This window comes from Triturus cristatus, chromosome 7 (genome assembly GCF_964204655.1).
Source record: "Triturus cristatus chromosome 7, aTriCri1.1, whole genome shotgun sequence".
Classification (NCBI taxonomy): Eukaryota; Metazoa; Chordata; class Amphibia; order Caudata; family Salamandridae; genus Triturus; species Triturus cristatus.
In genome coordinates, this window is record NC_140590.1 from 1,687,653,074 (window position 1) to 1,687,671,292 (window position 18,219).

Sequence of the window (18,219 nt, forward strand, 5' to 3'; positions counted from 1 at the left end):
AGAACCACATTGAGATTCCACACTGGAGCAGGTGGCAATCTTGGGGGAAGAATCCTTTTGAGACCTTCCATAAACGCTTTGATGGCTGGTACCTTAAAAAGGGACAGGTGTTGCCTATTTTGCAAGTAGGCTGCCAAGGCTGCTAGGTGTAATCGTATAGAGGAATACGCTAGATTGCATCTTTGCAAGTGTAGTAGATAGCAAATGATGTTTTGGATGGAAGCATCCAATGGATGTATGTTATTATTAGCGCAGTAGATGGCAAATCGTTTCCATTTAGCGGCATAACACGCTCTAGTAGTAGGGCGTCTGGCTTCTTTTATGATATTCATACAGTCTGGAGGGAGATTGAGGTAACCGAACTCTAAGACCTCAGGAGCCAGATCGCTAGGTTCAGTGTTTGAGGATCTGGGTGTCTGATTTCTCCATGGTTCTGGGTTAACAGATCCGGGGAGAGGCGTAGCTTTTGATGTGGAACTAAAGATAGTTCCAGAAGTGTGGTGAACCACGGTTGACGTGCCCAAGTGGGAGCCACTAGTATTAGTGTTAGTGACTGTTGTTTCAGTTTGCGTACCACAAATGGAACTAGTGGGAGAGGCGGAAAGGCGTACGCAAATCTGCCTGACCAGTTCATCCATAGGGCATTGCCCTTCGACTGTGGGTGTGGAAACCTGGCGGCGAAGGTTGGGCATTTTGTGTTTTCGGGAGTGGCGAACAGGTCTATGTCTGGTTGTCCCCACTTTTGGAAGAAGGGGAGTAGAACCTTGGGGTGTAGTTCCCATTCGTGGATCTGTTGTGTGTGGCGACTTAGGAGGTTGGCCACTTGGTTGTGGATCCCTGGGAGATGTTCTGCTAACAGGTAGATGTTTTGGGGAATTGCCCATCTCCAGATTTGCTGTGCCAGTTGGGACAGTTGGAGAGAGTGTGTCCCTCCCTGTTTCTGTATATAATACATTGTCGTCATGTTGTCTGTGCGTATGAGGACAGTTTTGTTCTTTAGGTGAATTTGAAAGGATTTTAGTGCTAGGAACACTGCTAAGAGTTCCAGGTGGTTGATGTGGAGCAGTTTTTGTTGACTGGTCCATCTGCCCTGAGTGGTATGGTGAAGGAGGTGGGCTCCCCACCCCGTGAGAGATGCGTCTGTAGTTAGCACAACTTGTGGAAGAGGCTCTAAGAACGGTCTCCCTTTGGACAGGTTGATGGTGTTCCACCATTTCAGTGATCGAAGTGAGCGACTGTCCACCAACACCAGATCGGTAAGTTGTCCGTGAGCTTGGTTCCACTGTTGTGCTAAGCACTCTTGTAAGGGACGCATTTGAAGTCGTGCGTGTGGGACTATGGAGATGCACGACGCCATCATGCCTAGGAGCTGCATGAACACTCTTGCTGGAAGAGATGGATGAGTTTGAAATTGAGAGATGAGATTTTGTATACTGGCTATCCTGGCTGTGCTGGGATAGGCAATGGCTTTGGATGTATCTATGGTTGCTCCTAGATACTGATGTAAGTGGGAAGGTTGTAGGTGGGATTTGGGGTAGTTGATAGTGAATCCCAAATCGTGGAGAGTTTGAATCGTGCGATGAGTGTGGAGAACGCATTTTTGGTATGTATTGGCTTTTATGAGCCAATCGTCCAGATAGGGGAAGACATGGATCTGTTGTCTTCTGAGATGCGCTGCCACGACTGCTAGGCACTTGGTGAACACTCTGGGTGCTGTTGTTACTCCGAATGGGAGAACTGTAAATTGATAGTGTTGCCCATCTACCACAAATCGTAGATATTTTCTGTGAGCGGGATGCATAGGGATGTGAAAGTATGCGTCCTTGAGGTCCAATGTGGCGAGGAAGTCTCCCTGTTGTAAAAGTGGGAGGACTTGTTGGAGAGTGGTCATGTGAAAATGATCCGAATGTATATACTGGTTTAGTAGTCTGAGATCCAGTATGGGCCTTAGTGTTTTGTCCTTTTTGGGAATGAGGAAGTATAGAGAATATACCCCTTTTCCCTGATGTTGAAGGGGGACTGGTTCTATCGCATGTTTTTGTAACAGGGATTGAACTTCTTGTTTGAGGAGAGAGAGATGATGCGAGGACATTGGACGTTGTTTGGGCGGTATGTTTGGGGGGGATTGTATGAGTTCGAGGCAGTAGCCAGACTGGATAATTTGTCTTACCCACCTGTCTGTGGTGATGGAAGTCCAGACAGGCAGGAATTGTTGGAGTCGCCCCCCGACCGGAGTGGAATGGTCTGGGGGGAGTGGTGGCAAGTCACTGTTTGGTGGCTGGTGAGGTGCGGGTGTTGTTGTTGTTGCCCCGTCCTCGACCTTTGTTATTGTTTCCCCTATAACCTCCCCGGAAGTAACCTCTGTTAGGGGATGTTTGTCCAGAATTTTTAAAGGTGGACGTGGTCTCAGTTGATGTGTTTTTGGAGCCTCCTCTATAAAAGGAGCGACGAAAGGAACCCCGGTTTTGATGAGACTGCAGTGCTCCCATAGATTTGGCAGTTTCATTATCCTTTTTCATTTTTTCTAATGCAGTATCCACTGCAGGGCCAAATAGCTGCTCTTGGTTGAAAGGTTGAGCTAAAATTGCGGTTTGAACCTCCGGTTTAAAACCGGAAATACGGAGCCAGGCATGTCGTCTGAGTAAGACGCCAGTATTGACCGCTCTAGAAGCAGTGTCTGCTGCATCTAAGGCGCATTTAATGGAGGCATTAGATATTAATTTGCCTTCTTGGATGAGGTCAGAGGCCTGGGACTTAAAAGGTTCAGGCAGATGTTGCATAAGGTCCTCAAGTTGGTCATAATGCGCTCTATCATACCTGGCTAACAGGGCCTGGGTATTCGCAATACGCCAATGGTTAGCCGCCTGCGCGGCGACCCGTTTGCCCGAGGCTTCTAAAAGCTTAGACTCCTTGTCTGGGGGAGGCGTTTCTCCAGTTGTCTGTGAGTTAGCGCGCTTCCTGGCATTTGATACGACTAGGGAGTCTAAAGGGAGCTGGGCCTTAATGTATGCAGGGTCTTGCGGGGCTGGTCGGTACTTTTTTTCGATGCGTGGGTTGAGAACCCTAGCTCGAACAGGGTCTTTAAAGACTTCAGTAGCATGCTTTATGACCCCTTTGATCATGGGCAGTATGTGAACAGTCTTTTGTGACTGCTCAAAGGTATCAAGGAGGAAGTCCTCTTCAATGGCGTCTGTGTGCATAGTAACGCCGTGGAATGTTGCTGCCCTATTTATAAGTTGGCCGTACCCTAGGTGGTCATCAGGAGGGGAGGGCTTGGAAGGGTAGGTAGAGGGGTCAGGCATGTCAGGTATAGGATAAGACCAGTCATCCATGGGTGCTGGGTCTGGGAACGTAAAAGGGTCGTTTGGGTCAACAGGATCGTCAAATAAATCAGGGTCCGCCCCTCCCCCTAAGTCATCATTATCATCCTGTGGAGGAGGTGAATGATAGGGAGATGGTAAAGGTAAAGGTAAAGGTAAAGGAGAATCAGGAGGAGGAGGGGGGGACGGGTTAGGAGGTAAAACAGGAGAGGAAGGACGAAGTGGTGAAGTAGCACAGTCCTTTTTCCGTATGGGAGCTGGGGGAGGTGTAGTGTCCAGCTTCCGCTTTTTATATGGGATGGCAGTCACATGTCCCGTTTTAGGATTGATATAGATCCGCTTCTGAGTAGGATCTGGTCGAAAAAGATCATCTGGCTCCGAAGGTGGTGTCTGTGACGTCCGCTTCGGGTCTTTATGAGCTTGTTTCGGCGGGGACGCAGTTTTCGGCTCCGATGATTTTTTCGGTGTCGACTGATTTTTCGGTGTCGACTGATTTTTCGGTGTCGACTGATTTTTCGGTGTCGACTGATTTTTCGGTGTCGACTGATTTTTCGGTGTCGACTGATTTTTCGGTGTCGACTGATTTTTCGGTGCCGACTGATTTTTCGGTGCCGACTGATGTTTCGGTGCCGACTGAGGTTTCGGTGCCGACTGAGGTTTCGGTGCCGACTGAGGTTTCGGTGCCGACGGACTTTCAGGCATCGATGTTGAAGAACGTTTCGGTGCCGGTGGAGACTTCGGTGCCGAGGAACGTTTCTGTGCCGAAGGAGATTTCGGTCTTGGAGCCTGTTTCGGTGCCGACAATGGGTGTTTGGGTGCCGAGGGTGTTAAAGGCACAATTAGGTGAGGTTTGCTCGAGCCCGAGCCACCCACAGGCTTAGTTGTCTTCGGAGCCGGGCCCGAGGGCGGGGCTTCTGAAGAGGATTTCCGGTCGCGACTGGGCCCAACTGGCGGAGTCTTGACCAATGCTTTTTTGGATGGGGCAGGGGCAGGGGGGGTGGTACTCACACGCTGCCCTGGAGTGATGAGGTCATCGGAATCGTCGGCTTCGGACACGATCTCGAGATCTTCGGTGTCGTCTTCGGGAACATCTTGAGCAAAGATGTCCTCCGGTTCTGGAGCTGGTTTGGCCATAATATGGCGTCGAGCTCTTCGGTCCCGGAGGGTCTTCTTCGAACGGAAAGCGGAACAAGCTGGACAGGTGGACTCGTTGTGTTCCGGCGACAGGCAGAGGTTGCAAACCTCGTGGTGGTCACTGTGGGGGAACTTCGCTCCACACTGGGGGCATTTTTTGAAGGGTGTCCTGTCCATCAGCCGCTTCCGGAACCGGTCCGAGTTGATGTCGACGTCGATGAAATGAAGATTAAAGAGTTAAATTGATTGCTGGAAGTTTTCTGCTGGAGCGGAAAAAAGTTCATCCGAACCCAATGGCGGAAAAAAACAATCTGCCGATGGAGTGGATGCCCATGCGCACTGTTGTCCAGGGGAGGAGTCACCAACCTCGTGACCAAAGACTTCTCCGAAGACAACAACAACCTGCAATCATCCGAGCCCAACACCAGATGGCGATCTTATCCTCAGTGTGTGATCTGCAGCTCATATGCCTCGAACATGATATTTCAGTGCCAAGATACCCTTCATGGTGAACGTACGCTTTACAATGCACTTGTTAGGTTATATTAAAGCGGATATTAGAGTGATATTTAATGCAGCATAGGGAGGCTTAATAGCACCTTTGTGGCATGGGCACTGCACTATGGGTGTTATGTATTCCCATGCAGCGGCATCTCAAAATTGGTTAAACCGTTTTTACCACTATTGCTGGCAATCCTGCCCTATGCACTGAGGTCCTTGCTTCCTATAACCCTGCATGGCGTAGCCACCAATGGAATCTGGTCTGACGTGGTCAATATTACAACACTAATAGTATTAGTAGATCAGTTTGGGATGATTTTTATTGAGCTTAGGAAGCTCTGATTACAGAAAACGTTGGAGAACCCTAGCTTGCAGCAACTCCACCAAACTTCGACCCATCGAGACAGCTCCCTCCTCCCCATGCATGCCTCAGTCAACATGCTAATAATCCTGCAGCTGACCATCCTACACATTCTTCCAGTTCCTGCCTTTTTTTCTTCCTGACGGTCTTGTCTAAATCGTTCTTGGTCTCTCCCTTTTCTTTGTAAACTACCATGACACACCCTTTCTGGCAATCTTCTTAGTAATCCTGGTTGCTCCACCCCACTTCTCAGTTAATTTTCCACCTCTGCTGTCCCCATCAGAGTGCATGACCCATCCGTCCCCAGTAGTCCACTCTATAGGTTCCACCCTCCAATCCCAGTTAGTCCCATCAGTTGATCCCACTCCCTCCAATTTGTTCACATTGTTCAGTGATCCTGCCTTTTGACACCCCAGGTAGTCTCTACAAGAAGGCACGTACTTAACTGCCACAGACTTGGCTTGCAGGGCGGTGCTCCAAAAGTCATCCACCTGTTCAGGTGCTCCATAGGCCTCAAGGCAGGCCATGAAGGGCACTTTGGCCCGAACCAGTTCAGGCAGCTGCTGCTTCTCCTCCTCGGCCTGACGCCTCCTTTCTTCATAGTCACACAGTTCATCTGGGGTAGGGGTGGAAAAAACATCTTCATGGTGAGCATGACTGTACAATATATCTGTACATCAGCACAGAGTGACTCTCCCACATATTTCTGAAAGTATATTGTTGGCAAGTGTCTGAGCCTGCCTGCGCGGAAATGTGGGTAGTTAATCACATGAAATAGTTTCAGCCTGTGTTTACTGCCTAGCCCTTTCCAGACTCCCTACTGTCCTCTAACCACTACCATGTCTGTTGTCCATAGATGCCTTACCTTGACATTCCATTGTTATCATTCCTCCATTTGTATTTTATAAATCACTCAATCCTCCTTACTAGTTTCTTGGTGCTAAAATCAGAGATTCCAGAAAGATGCACACAACACACCAGAGCCATAGAGGTCCGCTAGATACATGAGAACTGCCAGGTTTTCAGCATAGGTTTTATATTGCCATCCCGTAAGGATTCTGGGAAGTAGCCACATTTGAGACTATCTGGTGTAGGACAGCTACATCACAGACTACTTGATGTCACTAATTCTTTGACAGCCTGCTGAATCTAATACCATTCCTCACTGGCACTTGTTCCTAATCCCCGCTACCTAGATTGCTTACCGCAGTGGCTAGTTCCATGATAAATCCAGCTATTCCTTGGCCTATATAATTAGAAGCTATCGCTATCCCATATCGCCTGCAAGCCAAATCCCCGACTGCCAAAAACCCCATTCCCAACTCCCTGCTGTCCACTGCCCTCCTCATAGAAACTATACTATGCGTTAGCCTTCTCCTAGATGACACGATGTCTCTACACGTTTATATGACGCCTTCTGTCGGACAGGTCCATTTAAGACTGCCTGCTGTCCGCTGTCTGACAACCTATCACAAGAACCTATAGCCCTGCATACCATCCACAGCCACCCACTGTCTGCCAATCTCCTTAAGTTTCCTAGCTTCATCCAAGACCACCTGCTGTTTGCTGGGGTCATCCAAGGTCACAATCTGTCCGTCAAACTATTACAAGAACCTATAGCCCCACATACCATCCACAACTACCGACTGTCGGCCAATCTTATTCAGTTTCCTAGCCCCATCTATGATCACAGGTTGTTTGATGGCCCTCTCTGTGACGGTTTCCTGTATGCTGGCTCTATCTGCAACGGCTTGCCGATAGCCCCGTCTGTGATCACCTCCTGACTGCCGGGCCTGTCCTTGACCACCTGCTGTGCGCTGGCCCAGTCTCTGACTGGCTACTGTCCTCTTGCCCTGTCTGTGACCGCCTGCTGTCAGTGGCCCAGAATGAGACTGCCTGCTGACTCCTGGCCCATATGTGATTGGCTGCTATCTGCCTGCCCAGTAGGTGACTGGCTGGTCTCGGTTTGCTTCATCTGAACCTTGTGCTGTCCACTGGTCCCATCTATGAGCGCCTACTAACCCTATTCCTTTCCAACCAATTGCAGCCTCCTATACCACTGTGCTGGCCTGCCACTAATTCTGTTAATGTTTTTTTTTATTTTATTTTTTATTAGCATTTTAAATGTGTACAAATCAAATACAACCATAACATTTTGGTCACAGTACAACAGCATCCGTCATCCATTCATATTGTTCCATTCCTATTCAAAGGCCCTCCATGCCCTCCGCACATCAATGCATTTAGGATAAGCAGTTAGTTCACTTGATGCAGCTGCAAGTATTGGGTTAGGTATGTCCAATAGTCTCTTGGTTTCGACCTGGTAGGAAGTTCTTCCTCATAGGTCTTTAGTGTATCCCTACAATATGTTAAGTAAGCGATCCAGTATTTAGGTTTCGGGATCTTCCTGCCATTCCAGCAGAGCGATACCCTCCGTTTGGCCATGAGCAATGAAATCACACAGAATTTGCGCTTTTGGGCCTTCACCCCAGGCAGTAGACCCAGCAAACAGGTTTTAACATTACAACCCACCTCACTGCCCACCATAGCCCCCAGCATCTGCGTCACTTGTGTCCAGTATTCCATAACCGCCCCACAAGACCATGCTAGATGGACAAAATCCGCCCCTTCTTCATTGCAGCGGCCACACCTAGAATCCGATCGTAACCCATATCGGTGCAGCCTAGCAGGTGTGTAATATGTCTGGTGTAGGTACTTGAAATGGAGAATGCGTAGATTGCCGCTAGGTGTGAACATGCCTGTCGATGTACAAGCTATAGCCCATTCTTCCTCAGTTAATGGAACATCTAAGCAGCTATTCCATTTCTCCATAGCTTTAGGTGTGTTCGCCGCTATGTCGCTTTGTAGTTTAGTATAAAGTGTGGATACCAAGTTTTTGGCCGTGGGTGTGGTTATTAGCCACTGCTGAGCGGTCAATACCGGTGGCTCCGCCGGATACAGTTTTTTCATGGCCTTTTGTATCCTGTGATAGTTAAATTGGAACAATACTGTCTTATTACTAATGAATGTCAGAGTTTCGAGCGTTTTGAAAGTCCCATCCTCATAAAGGTCCCCCATCGTGTCGATACCGACGTGGCGTAACAATCCCACCCCCACCGCCTCCTGGGTGACCGAAATCTCCGGATGCCATTGGAGCCGAAGCGCCGGGGCGTATAGTGGTAATTTGTTAGCTTTTCTGCCCATGATATGCCAAGCTCTATTCGTGGCATCTATCGTGTTAATGTCATTCTTGTGTAGTGGAGGCCTACGATGGGTTATAACAGCTTCTAGTGGGATCGGCAGAGCGTCTCCTTCCTCAATTGCAGTATGGGTGAGGAATGGGACTTTGTGATACCAAAAATGCGCATATTGCGCTTGCGCGCAAAGGTAATAAAGCAAAAAATCGGGAACTCCGAATCCTCCCTGGCAGTAAGGTAGTGTAAGCGTCTGCAACTCAACCCTGGCCGTTTTTCCCACCCATATTAGCTGGAGAACCATCGAGGTAATACGCCGAAAAACCTCTGCTGGAGGTTGGATGGGTATGTTATTGAAAAGGTATAATAGTTTAGGTAACACTACCATTTTTACAATGGCAATGCGGTCCGCCAGAGACAGTGGCAGTTGAATCCATCTCTGCACTTTCCCTTCCAAGGCATCTATTGCCCTCCCATAGTTAGTCCTAATCACGATTTCAGGGTCGCGGTGATACCACACACCCAAATATTTTACCGGGTCAGTCTTCCACTCCAGAGGGTAGTCCATGGGGTGCGGTTGCGTGCTGTCCGTCAAGGGAAGAATCAGGGACTTGGCCCAGTTTATATTTATACCCGAGTGGTGCGCAAATTTAATATATTCCCTCAGTAACAGGTTCAGATTGTCCCCTGGGTCCCTCACATATAACAACATATAGTCGGCATACAATGATATGTGCAACGGCCGTTGTGGAAATTGCAGAGCCGAGTAATAATGCCCCTGCCGAATCTTGCATGCTAGTGGCTCTAGCGCTAGCGCAAACAAGAGCGGGGACAGAGGGCACCCCTGTCTAGTCCCCCTACGTATATCAATGGGCTCCGAAATATATTTATTCACCCGGACTCGCGCCACTGGTGCGTCATATAAGAGTTGTATCCATTGGAGAAACATGGGTGGAAAGCCCATCCTCCGCAGCACTGTATTTAGAAATGTCCACTCCAGCGAGTCAAAGGCCTTGGCCGCGTCCAGAAAGACCGCTGCAGCCTTGGTCGTGGGTGTCAGATAGTGCGATAACGCAAACAGGGTCCGTGTATTGTGCGCAGTGGAGCGCGATGGAATGAGCCCGGATTGATCAGGTAAGATCAGCTTAGACATTAAAGGGTTCAGTCGGGCAGCAAGCAGTTTGGCCAGGATCTTGTTGTCTGTATGAATCACAGAGCTCCGGATCTTTTTGTGGTTTGAGCAGTGCCAGTAGTAGTGCTTCCCGTAGGGTCGGAGGCAGGCTCTGCTGTTCGTGGGCATTACCATACATCTCCACCAGACGAGGGGCTAACTGATCCACAAAGGCCTTGTAGAATTCGCATGTGAACCCATCTGGGCCCGGGGCTTTACCATTTGGCAACGATCTGATCACCTCCGTGACCTCTTCCATCGTGATAGGCAGAGACAGATATTCCCGGTGCGTGTCCGACAGCCACGCTATCGCCACATCATCTAGATACTCCATTATTTCGGGCGAGGTTGCCGTGGGTCTGGAGGCATAAACCGCTCCATATATAGTCACAAACTCGTTTAAGATTTCCTGCGCGCCATATTTATGCTCCCCCTGCTTATTGCGAACCATTTGAATGTTCTGTGGTGCGCGACCTTCACATATTTTAGACGCCAAGTATCTGCCTGATCTACCACCCTCCCCATAGGCCCTCGCTATCTGTCTCTTCGCTGTATATTTAATTTCATCTTCCGCATAGCTTTGGTATTCGGATAGTATAGTTCTAATATCTCCTAAGATTTTAGTATCTTGTGTTCTCTCATATTCCCTCTCCAAGATTCGCAGCTTTTCTTCCCTCACCGTGAGCTGTTGCCGTATGTCTTTTAGAATACCAGCGTTCGTGCTAATACAGACGCCGCGAATCATTGCTTTAAAAGCCTCCCAGAGCACGCCGGGATCCTTCATAGTAGGCGCATTGTGATCAAAATATTCCTGCACCGCCTGCCCAATAGTTTCTACATATATGGGATCTAGTAGCGCTTTTGCGTTAAACCTCCAACTGAAGGATGGTGGTGCATAGTTCGGGAGTTCCAGGGAGAGGAGCACTGGGTTGTGATCAGACAGCGTTCTGGGCAAATGCCTAACCTCCCGTGTCCATAACGCAATATCCCCAGTCACTAACCAGTAATCAATGCGGGACCAACTACCGTGAGCCGCCGAGGTATGCGTGGCCTCTCTCCCCTCTGGATTCCTACTTCTCCAAATATCAGTGAGCCCCCTGTCCACCATTAGGTCCTTTAAGATATGCAGTGCGCGTGTGTCAGGCTCCACTGTCAATCCAAATCTGTCTGCGTCATCACATAATGCGATATTAAAGTCTCCTCCCCAGATCAGGTGTGTGGCTTGCAGGTCCCTCAGTTTACCCCACAATGAAGGATAGAACTGCGGGTCATCCACATTTGGCCCGTATACGTTCACAACAGCCAGTCTCTGCCCCCGTAATAGACCTGAAACAATGACAAATCGCCCCAAGTCATCCGCCACAATATTTGCTATTGCATACTGTAGTCCCCTTTTAACCAGTATCAACACCCCTCTTGCATAGGATGAGTACGAAGAGTGATGCACCGACTCGGCCCACTTGCGCCCTATACTGGATTGACGAGTCGGTGAACAGCGCGTCTCCTGTATGAGTGCAATGTCAATGTGCAGTCTATCTAGGTATGCCAGTGTCTGTCTGATTTTCTTGGGGTTACTAAGCCCCCGCACATTCCATGTTAGCAATTTGAGGCAGCCAGCCCCTACTCGTGCATCAGCCATTTTCCAGCAGTGACATTATAGCAACACCTATACAAGCATTTAGTTAGCGCGCCCCAATGAATATCTAGGCATAAAGTGACCTCATTTTTCCCCAACAGAAGTATGTGGATTTCAGCGATGCGTCTCACGCACTGCGACCAGCAAGACAACTTCCCAACCCCTTCCCTCCTCCCCCCACCCACTTCAGCACCCCAATCATGCCAAAGACATACCCCACAGAAGAAAACTAACATAAATTAACTGAGTTCGGGGATCACCCGCTTCGGGGGACCGCCCAGAGCACTCATCTCCATCCAACTGAATGGATGTGGACGGGGATACAATATGGTTTAGAGCCCAAGAATCACCACAGCTGTACAGGTATCACATCATCTTATGGCAAAGCCTGCAGTGACCATATTGCCGATCTGTGCTGGGCGACCCGCAATACTGCACTTCTGCCTTCAGGTGGACCGCAGCCTAGCCCCTTAACAACAATCACACAGCCAGACCAGTGACGTCACATGTACTAGAGGACCAGTGCCAGTGAGCGGAGTCCGACCCCCAACATCCCCATCTGGCTCACCATCTCTCAGTCCCTCAGGCTCCGTATGGCCACAAAAGAGGGCAACAGTGGTTGCCAACAGTTCGGCCCCAGGTTATTAAGTCGTTATCCCCTTATCAATCCTCAACGAACAACGACCTCAGTCCCATCCGGGCTAGAATGCACTTTGAGTTACCATAGTTCAGCAGAGCGTGTGCGAGGGCAATGTAGTTCGTAGCACTCGTACACAGTCTCCAGCGGACTAGAAAAGCCCCACATCCAGTGCAGGGCCTCGATGCTCTCTCTCTAGGGTTTTGGACCTGTCCCATGATCCTTACTTCAGCAGGTGCAGTCGCCCCTCCAGCTTCACCCGCCTTGTGCTGCCGCTTCCCGAATACTCCTCTTCATCTGCTTGCTAGTCTGCGTCTGCATTCTGGTCGTTTCTCTGCCGTTCTTTGCGTTTGGCGCCGATTTTTTTGACGAGATCCTGTGCCGCCTTAGGCGTGTGACATAGCATTGCTCGGCCCTCATGCGTCACTCGAAGCCTGGCTGGATACAGCATGGCATAGTCAATTCCAAGGTCGTGCAGCTTTTTTTTTTAACTGGATTGAATTCCTTCCGCGCTAGCTGGACAGCGACTGTGAAGTCCGGATAGAATTCCAGTGTATTGCCCTGGTGTGTGATTTGCCTCTTTTCTCGCGCCAGCCGTAAGATGACATCGTGGTCTCTATAGTGGAGGACTCTGGCAATTATAGGACGCGGGGGCGCCCCAGGCTTCGGCCTCGGGGCCAGCGACCAATGCGCTCTCTCGATCAGGAACATCGGGGAGAGGTGCTCCGTGCCAAGAACATTACGAATTAGCTCCTCCACATATTTTTCCATCCGACCAACATTGGTGGACTCCGGAATCCCCGTGATTCGTACGTTATTGCGCCGTGACCGCGCCTCTAAATCCTCCGCCTTGTTTTTTAGCACATCCAGCAGTTGCTCTACTTCCGCACACTTTTGGGCCGTGGCCTGTGAGACATCCTCCACCGCTCCAATGCGATTTTCCGCCTCCACAAGCCTCTCCCCGTGCCCATCCAGCTTGGCCGCCATGTTGTCGACTCGTAACGTGATGGTATCCAGTTTACCATGGATATCCTGTAGGCTCTGCTGGATGGCCTTCAGCACTCCCTCCATACCTGTGGGCACCGTCTCTCCAGCGTCCAGGGCAGTGTCCGACATCGTTGCAGCGCCCTTCGTTTGGCGTTTAGATTCAAAGGGGAGTTTGGATTGGGTTTTATCTGGTTTCCCCATGCCGCGTTTCTCCACCGTCAGACACCGGGAGAACCAATTTGCAAATCTCCCAGGCGGGGGTGGCGCAGTCCTGCACCCGCAAATGTAGTGGGCCCAAGCCAAGCAGCACACAGGTCTCCAATATCCGCACATCACTTCGGATGGCCGCGCCCACAGCACCGCACTTCACGGAGCCCACGCGCTCGCGGCCTACCACAGCCGCGTGAGCCTCGATGGCAGCGAGATCACGTAGCGCTCCCCCAGCCTCATCAGTGATCAAGGAGGTCAGATCTCAAGTGTGTAGTGTAATGCACAAGGTCCAGCAATCTAGGCGATCGCCGGCCACTACGCACGTCGGGCGGGGCAGGGAACAGCCAGCCCGGTGCACTCATGAACGGCCATCAGTGGATGCACCGCAGGCCAGATCGTCGCCCTCCATCGCCTCCCGTGCAGTGGCGGCAGTCAGGGCCAGCGATCCCGAGACCCCTCTCGCGGCAGCCCCTTCTCCCAGCAGTCGCGCTATTCCGCCGTCAGTACGTCAGGCAGCCAGGGTCGCTGGGGCAGGCGAGGTCTGAACGACCATTATGGACAGCACTCACCCTCGTCTCGTGCATGCAGGCAGCGTTTGGCAGTCCCGCAGGCTGTATCGGCGTCACTGCCGGGCGATATCGCCTCCCGCACCGTGGGACACTCTCACTCGGATCGAGTGTCTGAGCCGGCCGCAGCCGCCATCTCGCGCTGCTCCACGCTCCGGGACGTACATTGCCACAAAGCCCTCAGAACGCTAGCGCGATCTCCGCGCACAGGGGCAGCGGCCGACTCACAAGCCCCCAGCCCGCAGGAGCGGCCCGCAGCGATGACTCTAGCGGCTCCCCGCCTCAGTAACCCTCGATCGGTCCGGGCGGCGCCATCTTGCTGTCCGTTGGTCGCGCGCGAGGCGTTCAACACCGCAATTCCGGGTCTAGAGTACCGTTTGGATATTGTGCCGTTTTTCGTCCCCGTCCGGCAGAGCTGTCTCAGAAGGCAGCCATTCCGCTGTGCACCCTCTAGCGCCCCCAATTCTGTTAATGTTCTTTACTCACCTGTGATGACCACTTTCTGCACATTATCTACAATGGAGTATTATTGCAGCCTTCATTGTGGAGTCTGCGGTAACTTTCTCGTTGCAAACCGTGCTCTGAAATACATGGCTGCTGAGAAAACCGCAGGTCTTGCTGCGGCTATAATCATGATCCCCCTTTTCCAATTGGGGATGTATTGACAATATTTCCCACCAAGCTAACAGCACAAGCATTCTTATTCCTTCTCCAGGATACTGCTCCCGCTCTTATGTCTTTGAGATTTTATGAATACCACCCTAGGCCTACTTGCTTCCCCCATTTTATGCAAATGGACGGTGTCCAGACTTCCTCATTGGCAACCTACTTCAAAGACATGCTCTGGGGCTTAACTCTAAAATCTTACCCGCTGAAGGAACAGATATTCCCAAAAATAAATTGATTGACTGATGATGCATTTACATTAGAAAAGCCATATTTTAAGCTGCAGTAGAAAGAATTCCAGAGAGGGTGCTAAATGGACATCTTGTGGAAAGGGGACTCACTTCTTTTATTAAATTTCCACTTAAATGTAGGTGTATTAAAACAAAAACTGCACTAAAGCACAGTGAGCATGTTGGACACAACATTACTACCTTGTTTGAAGATATTTGAATAAATGATTAATTCTGATCCCTAGCCCACACAATGAAAGTAAACTGCCCTGAAACTATTACACATTAGAGCATTCCAGTTTTTTTTTTTTTTTTTTTACAAGTGTGCTATCATAGTGGCTGTAGCCTGCATAAAAGAAGAAACGCGTTACTTACCTGTAACAGCAGTTATCCAGTATTGGTGTCTTTCATAGATTCACATGCCTGAATCATTCCCCGTCGTCGAGACGGGAGCCTCCGGTACATAAAAAAGTAATGTCCTATAGACATACATAGAGAAAAATAGGCCTAAGGGCCTCCCCTTAGTAGCCTATCCTAGTCCTTATGTAAAAAGGACCAAACTCTTAGAGCCAGCCAATCAGCTATCACCTCCCTCTAGAACCTTCCTGGCAGGAGCCTCAGTCCCTCAGATTTTCGTACGCACCAAGCTAGGTAGGCGTAATATAGTTAGAGAGAGACGTGAGTCCTTCCAGGGGAGGCGGGAGGGTTGCATGTGAATCTATGAAAGACACCAATACTGGATAACTGCTGTTACAGGTAAGTAACGCGTTTCTTATCCAGTATTAGGGGTGTCTTTCATAGATTCACATGCCTGAATCAGAGTAGTTAGCAATACATTATGCACATTTCTGATGTAACATGCCATATAGATATTTTAGATAATACACATATTACCATAACTGTTTGAAACATTGGCATACGTCAAAACAGTAAATCAGTAAAGAATGTGCATACCAGGATGGCGGGATGTTGGAAGGCTCACCTCACTGGAATAGATGGCGAAGCACCGCCTGGCCCACTGCCGCATCCTTCATAAGTTCGGCATCTAGGCAGTAGTGTCTGGAGAAGGTGTGCGGTGACTTCCACGTCGCCGCTCTACAGATGTCCAAAATCGGCACTCCAGCGAACAGCGCTGCTGATGTGGACATCGCTCTGGTGGAGTGTGCTTCCACCCTGTCTCGCAACGGCCGTCCGGCCCCTTCATGGCAGAACGCTATTGCAGAAGAAATCCACCTTGAAATGCTCTGTTTTGTGAGAGGCATACCCAGCCTTGGTCTGCTGTAGGCCACGAATAGCTGCGAAGACTTTCTGAAGGTTTTTGTCTTGTCTATATAAAACTTAAGACACCGTTTGAGATCCAGAGAATGGAGCGTCCTCTCTGCTGCCGTGGTAGGGTTGGCAAAGAAGGAGCGCAGGACCACCGGCTCGTTGAGGTGAAAGTCTGAAGGCACTTTCGGTATGAACTTGGGATTTGTCCTCAGCACCACCCTGTCCTGTTTGAACTGCATGAAGGGCTCCTGAATGGAGAGAGCTTGCAACTCGCTGACTCTCCTGGCAGATGTGAGCGCAAGTAATAGAGCCGTTTTCCATGAGATGTACTTGATGGAGGCTCGGTGAATGGGCTCAAAGGGGTGCTTCATGAGTTGGTTAAGGACCAAGTTGAGGTGCCATGTCGGTGGGACCCGTCGGGGCCTTGGAAAGGACCTATAAAGACCCTTAAGGAACTGTTTAACAAGTCTGCTGGACCAGAGGGACGGGCCTTGAAAAGTCCTGGTAAAACGTGAAATCGCCGCTAGATGCACCTTTATGGATGCATGCGCTAATCCGGACTGTGCCAAGTGCAGGAGATATGGCAATATCTGGTCAGGTGTAATATGAAGTGGTCTCAGGCCCTTCTCTGAGCACCAGACGCAGAAGCGCTTCCATTTGAGGGAGTAGGTTTTGTTGGTACTGTCCGCCCTCGCTTTTGCTAGCACATCCCTGCAGTCCTGCGGGATGTTCAAATGGCAGAATTCTCTGTGCTCAGGAGCCAGGCCGATAACCTGAGCGATTGGAGGTTCGGGTATTGCACCTGCCCGTTGGACATCGTCAGTAGGTTCGGGTGTTGTGTTAGACGAATCGGCGTCCTGATGGAGAGGCGATGAAGGTCCGAGAACCAGTGCTGCCTCGGCCAGTACGGGGCGATCAGAATTAGTGTACAGGGCTCCGCCTTCATTTTCCTGAGGACCCTGGGAATCATCGGGAACGGTGGAAAAGCGTACGCAAATACGCTGAACCAGCCTATGGAAAAGGCATTTCCGAGCGACTCCGGTTGGGGATGCCAGCTTGCGTAGCTTGGGCATTTGGCGTTCTCCCTGGTGGCAAACAGGTCGATTCTTGGGGCTCCCCATTCCGAGAATACGTGTGTTAGTGCACTCTCGTCGAGCTCCCATTCGTGGGAGAGAGATTTCTGCCTGCTTAGGGCGTCCGCAATGGTGTTGTCCTTTCCCGGGACGTAGTCCGCCCTGAGCGTAATCCCCTGGAGAACAAGCCAGTTCCAGATCTTCTGCGATTCGCGCGATAGCGTGAGCGAACGCGTTCCTCCCTGTTTGTTCAGGTAATGCATAGTCGTGGTGTTGTCCGTTCTGACGAGCACCTGAGAGTTCTGGATGCGCGGTAAAAAGGCCTGCAGAGCTAGATACACAGCCCTCAACTCCAGCAGATTTATATGGAGGCGTTGCTCCTGATCCGACCATTTGCCGCTGACTCTGAGGTCCTGAAGGACAGCTCCCCAACCCGCTAGAGATGCATCTGTGGTGATCACCAGTGGTGCTGCTGGCAGCAGGTACGGTAGTCCTCTCGAGAGGTTTCTGGTATCCTGCCACCACTCGAGACTCCTGGATATTTGCGGTGTTATGCTGATAATGTCCTCGAACGAACCTGCACTCTGAGTCCACTGGTTCGAAAGAGCCTCCTGCAGAGGGCGCATCCGCAGCCTGCAGTGAGGGATGAGTAGTATGCAGGAAGACATCATCCCCAGGAGTGACTTGAAGGTGCGAACTCTCAGGGATTTCCTTGATTGCACCGTTTTGGCCAGGGATATGATCCTGTGTTTTCTCTCGTCTGAGGGAAATGCTCTTGCGCATTCCGTATTCAAGGTAGCCCCGAGGAAGGTAATGCTTCTCGTTGGGGACATATGTGATTTCTGAAGGTTGAGCGTCAATCCTAGATGTTGGAAAAGATTGGTACAAGCGTTGAAGGATTTGGTTGCGCCTACGGCCGTAGGCGCCTTGACCAGCCAGTCGTCTAGGTAGGGGAAAACTTGGTGACCCATTTGACGTAGGAAAGCTGCCACAGGAGAAAGGCACTTGGTGAAAATCCGCGGAGCGGATTTGAGGCCAAACGGAAGGACCTTGAACTGGTAGTGTTGTCCTGCCACTTCGAAACGTAGAAACTTTCTGTGCCCTTTGAGTATCGGGATGTGATAGTAAGCATCCTGAAGATCCAAGGATGTCATGAAGTCTCCTTCCTCCAGAATGCCTAGGATTTCTTGGAGCGTCACCATCCTGAACGACTGACTCTTTAGGAAGGAGTTGAGTGCTCTGAGGTCCAGGATGGGCCTCCACT

At 50.3% G+C, this 18,219-nt stretch overlaps 1 protein-coding gene across 2 annotated transcripts in view; it reads right to left on the minus strand.

Annotated features, from left to right (window-relative positions):
* Window positions 1–18,219, minus strand: part of USP5 (ubiquitin specific peptidase 5) — a 200,084-nt gene that overhangs the window by 68,566 nt on the left and 113,299 nt on the right. For both annotated transcript variants that reach the window (XM_085619846.1, XM_085619847.1), the window contains exon 13: window positions 5,758–5,932. In XM_085619846.1, coding sequence (XP_085475972.1) covers window positions 5,758–5,932 — 175 coding nt within the window. The remainder of the gene's footprint in view (window positions 1–5,757; window positions 5,933–18,219) is intronic.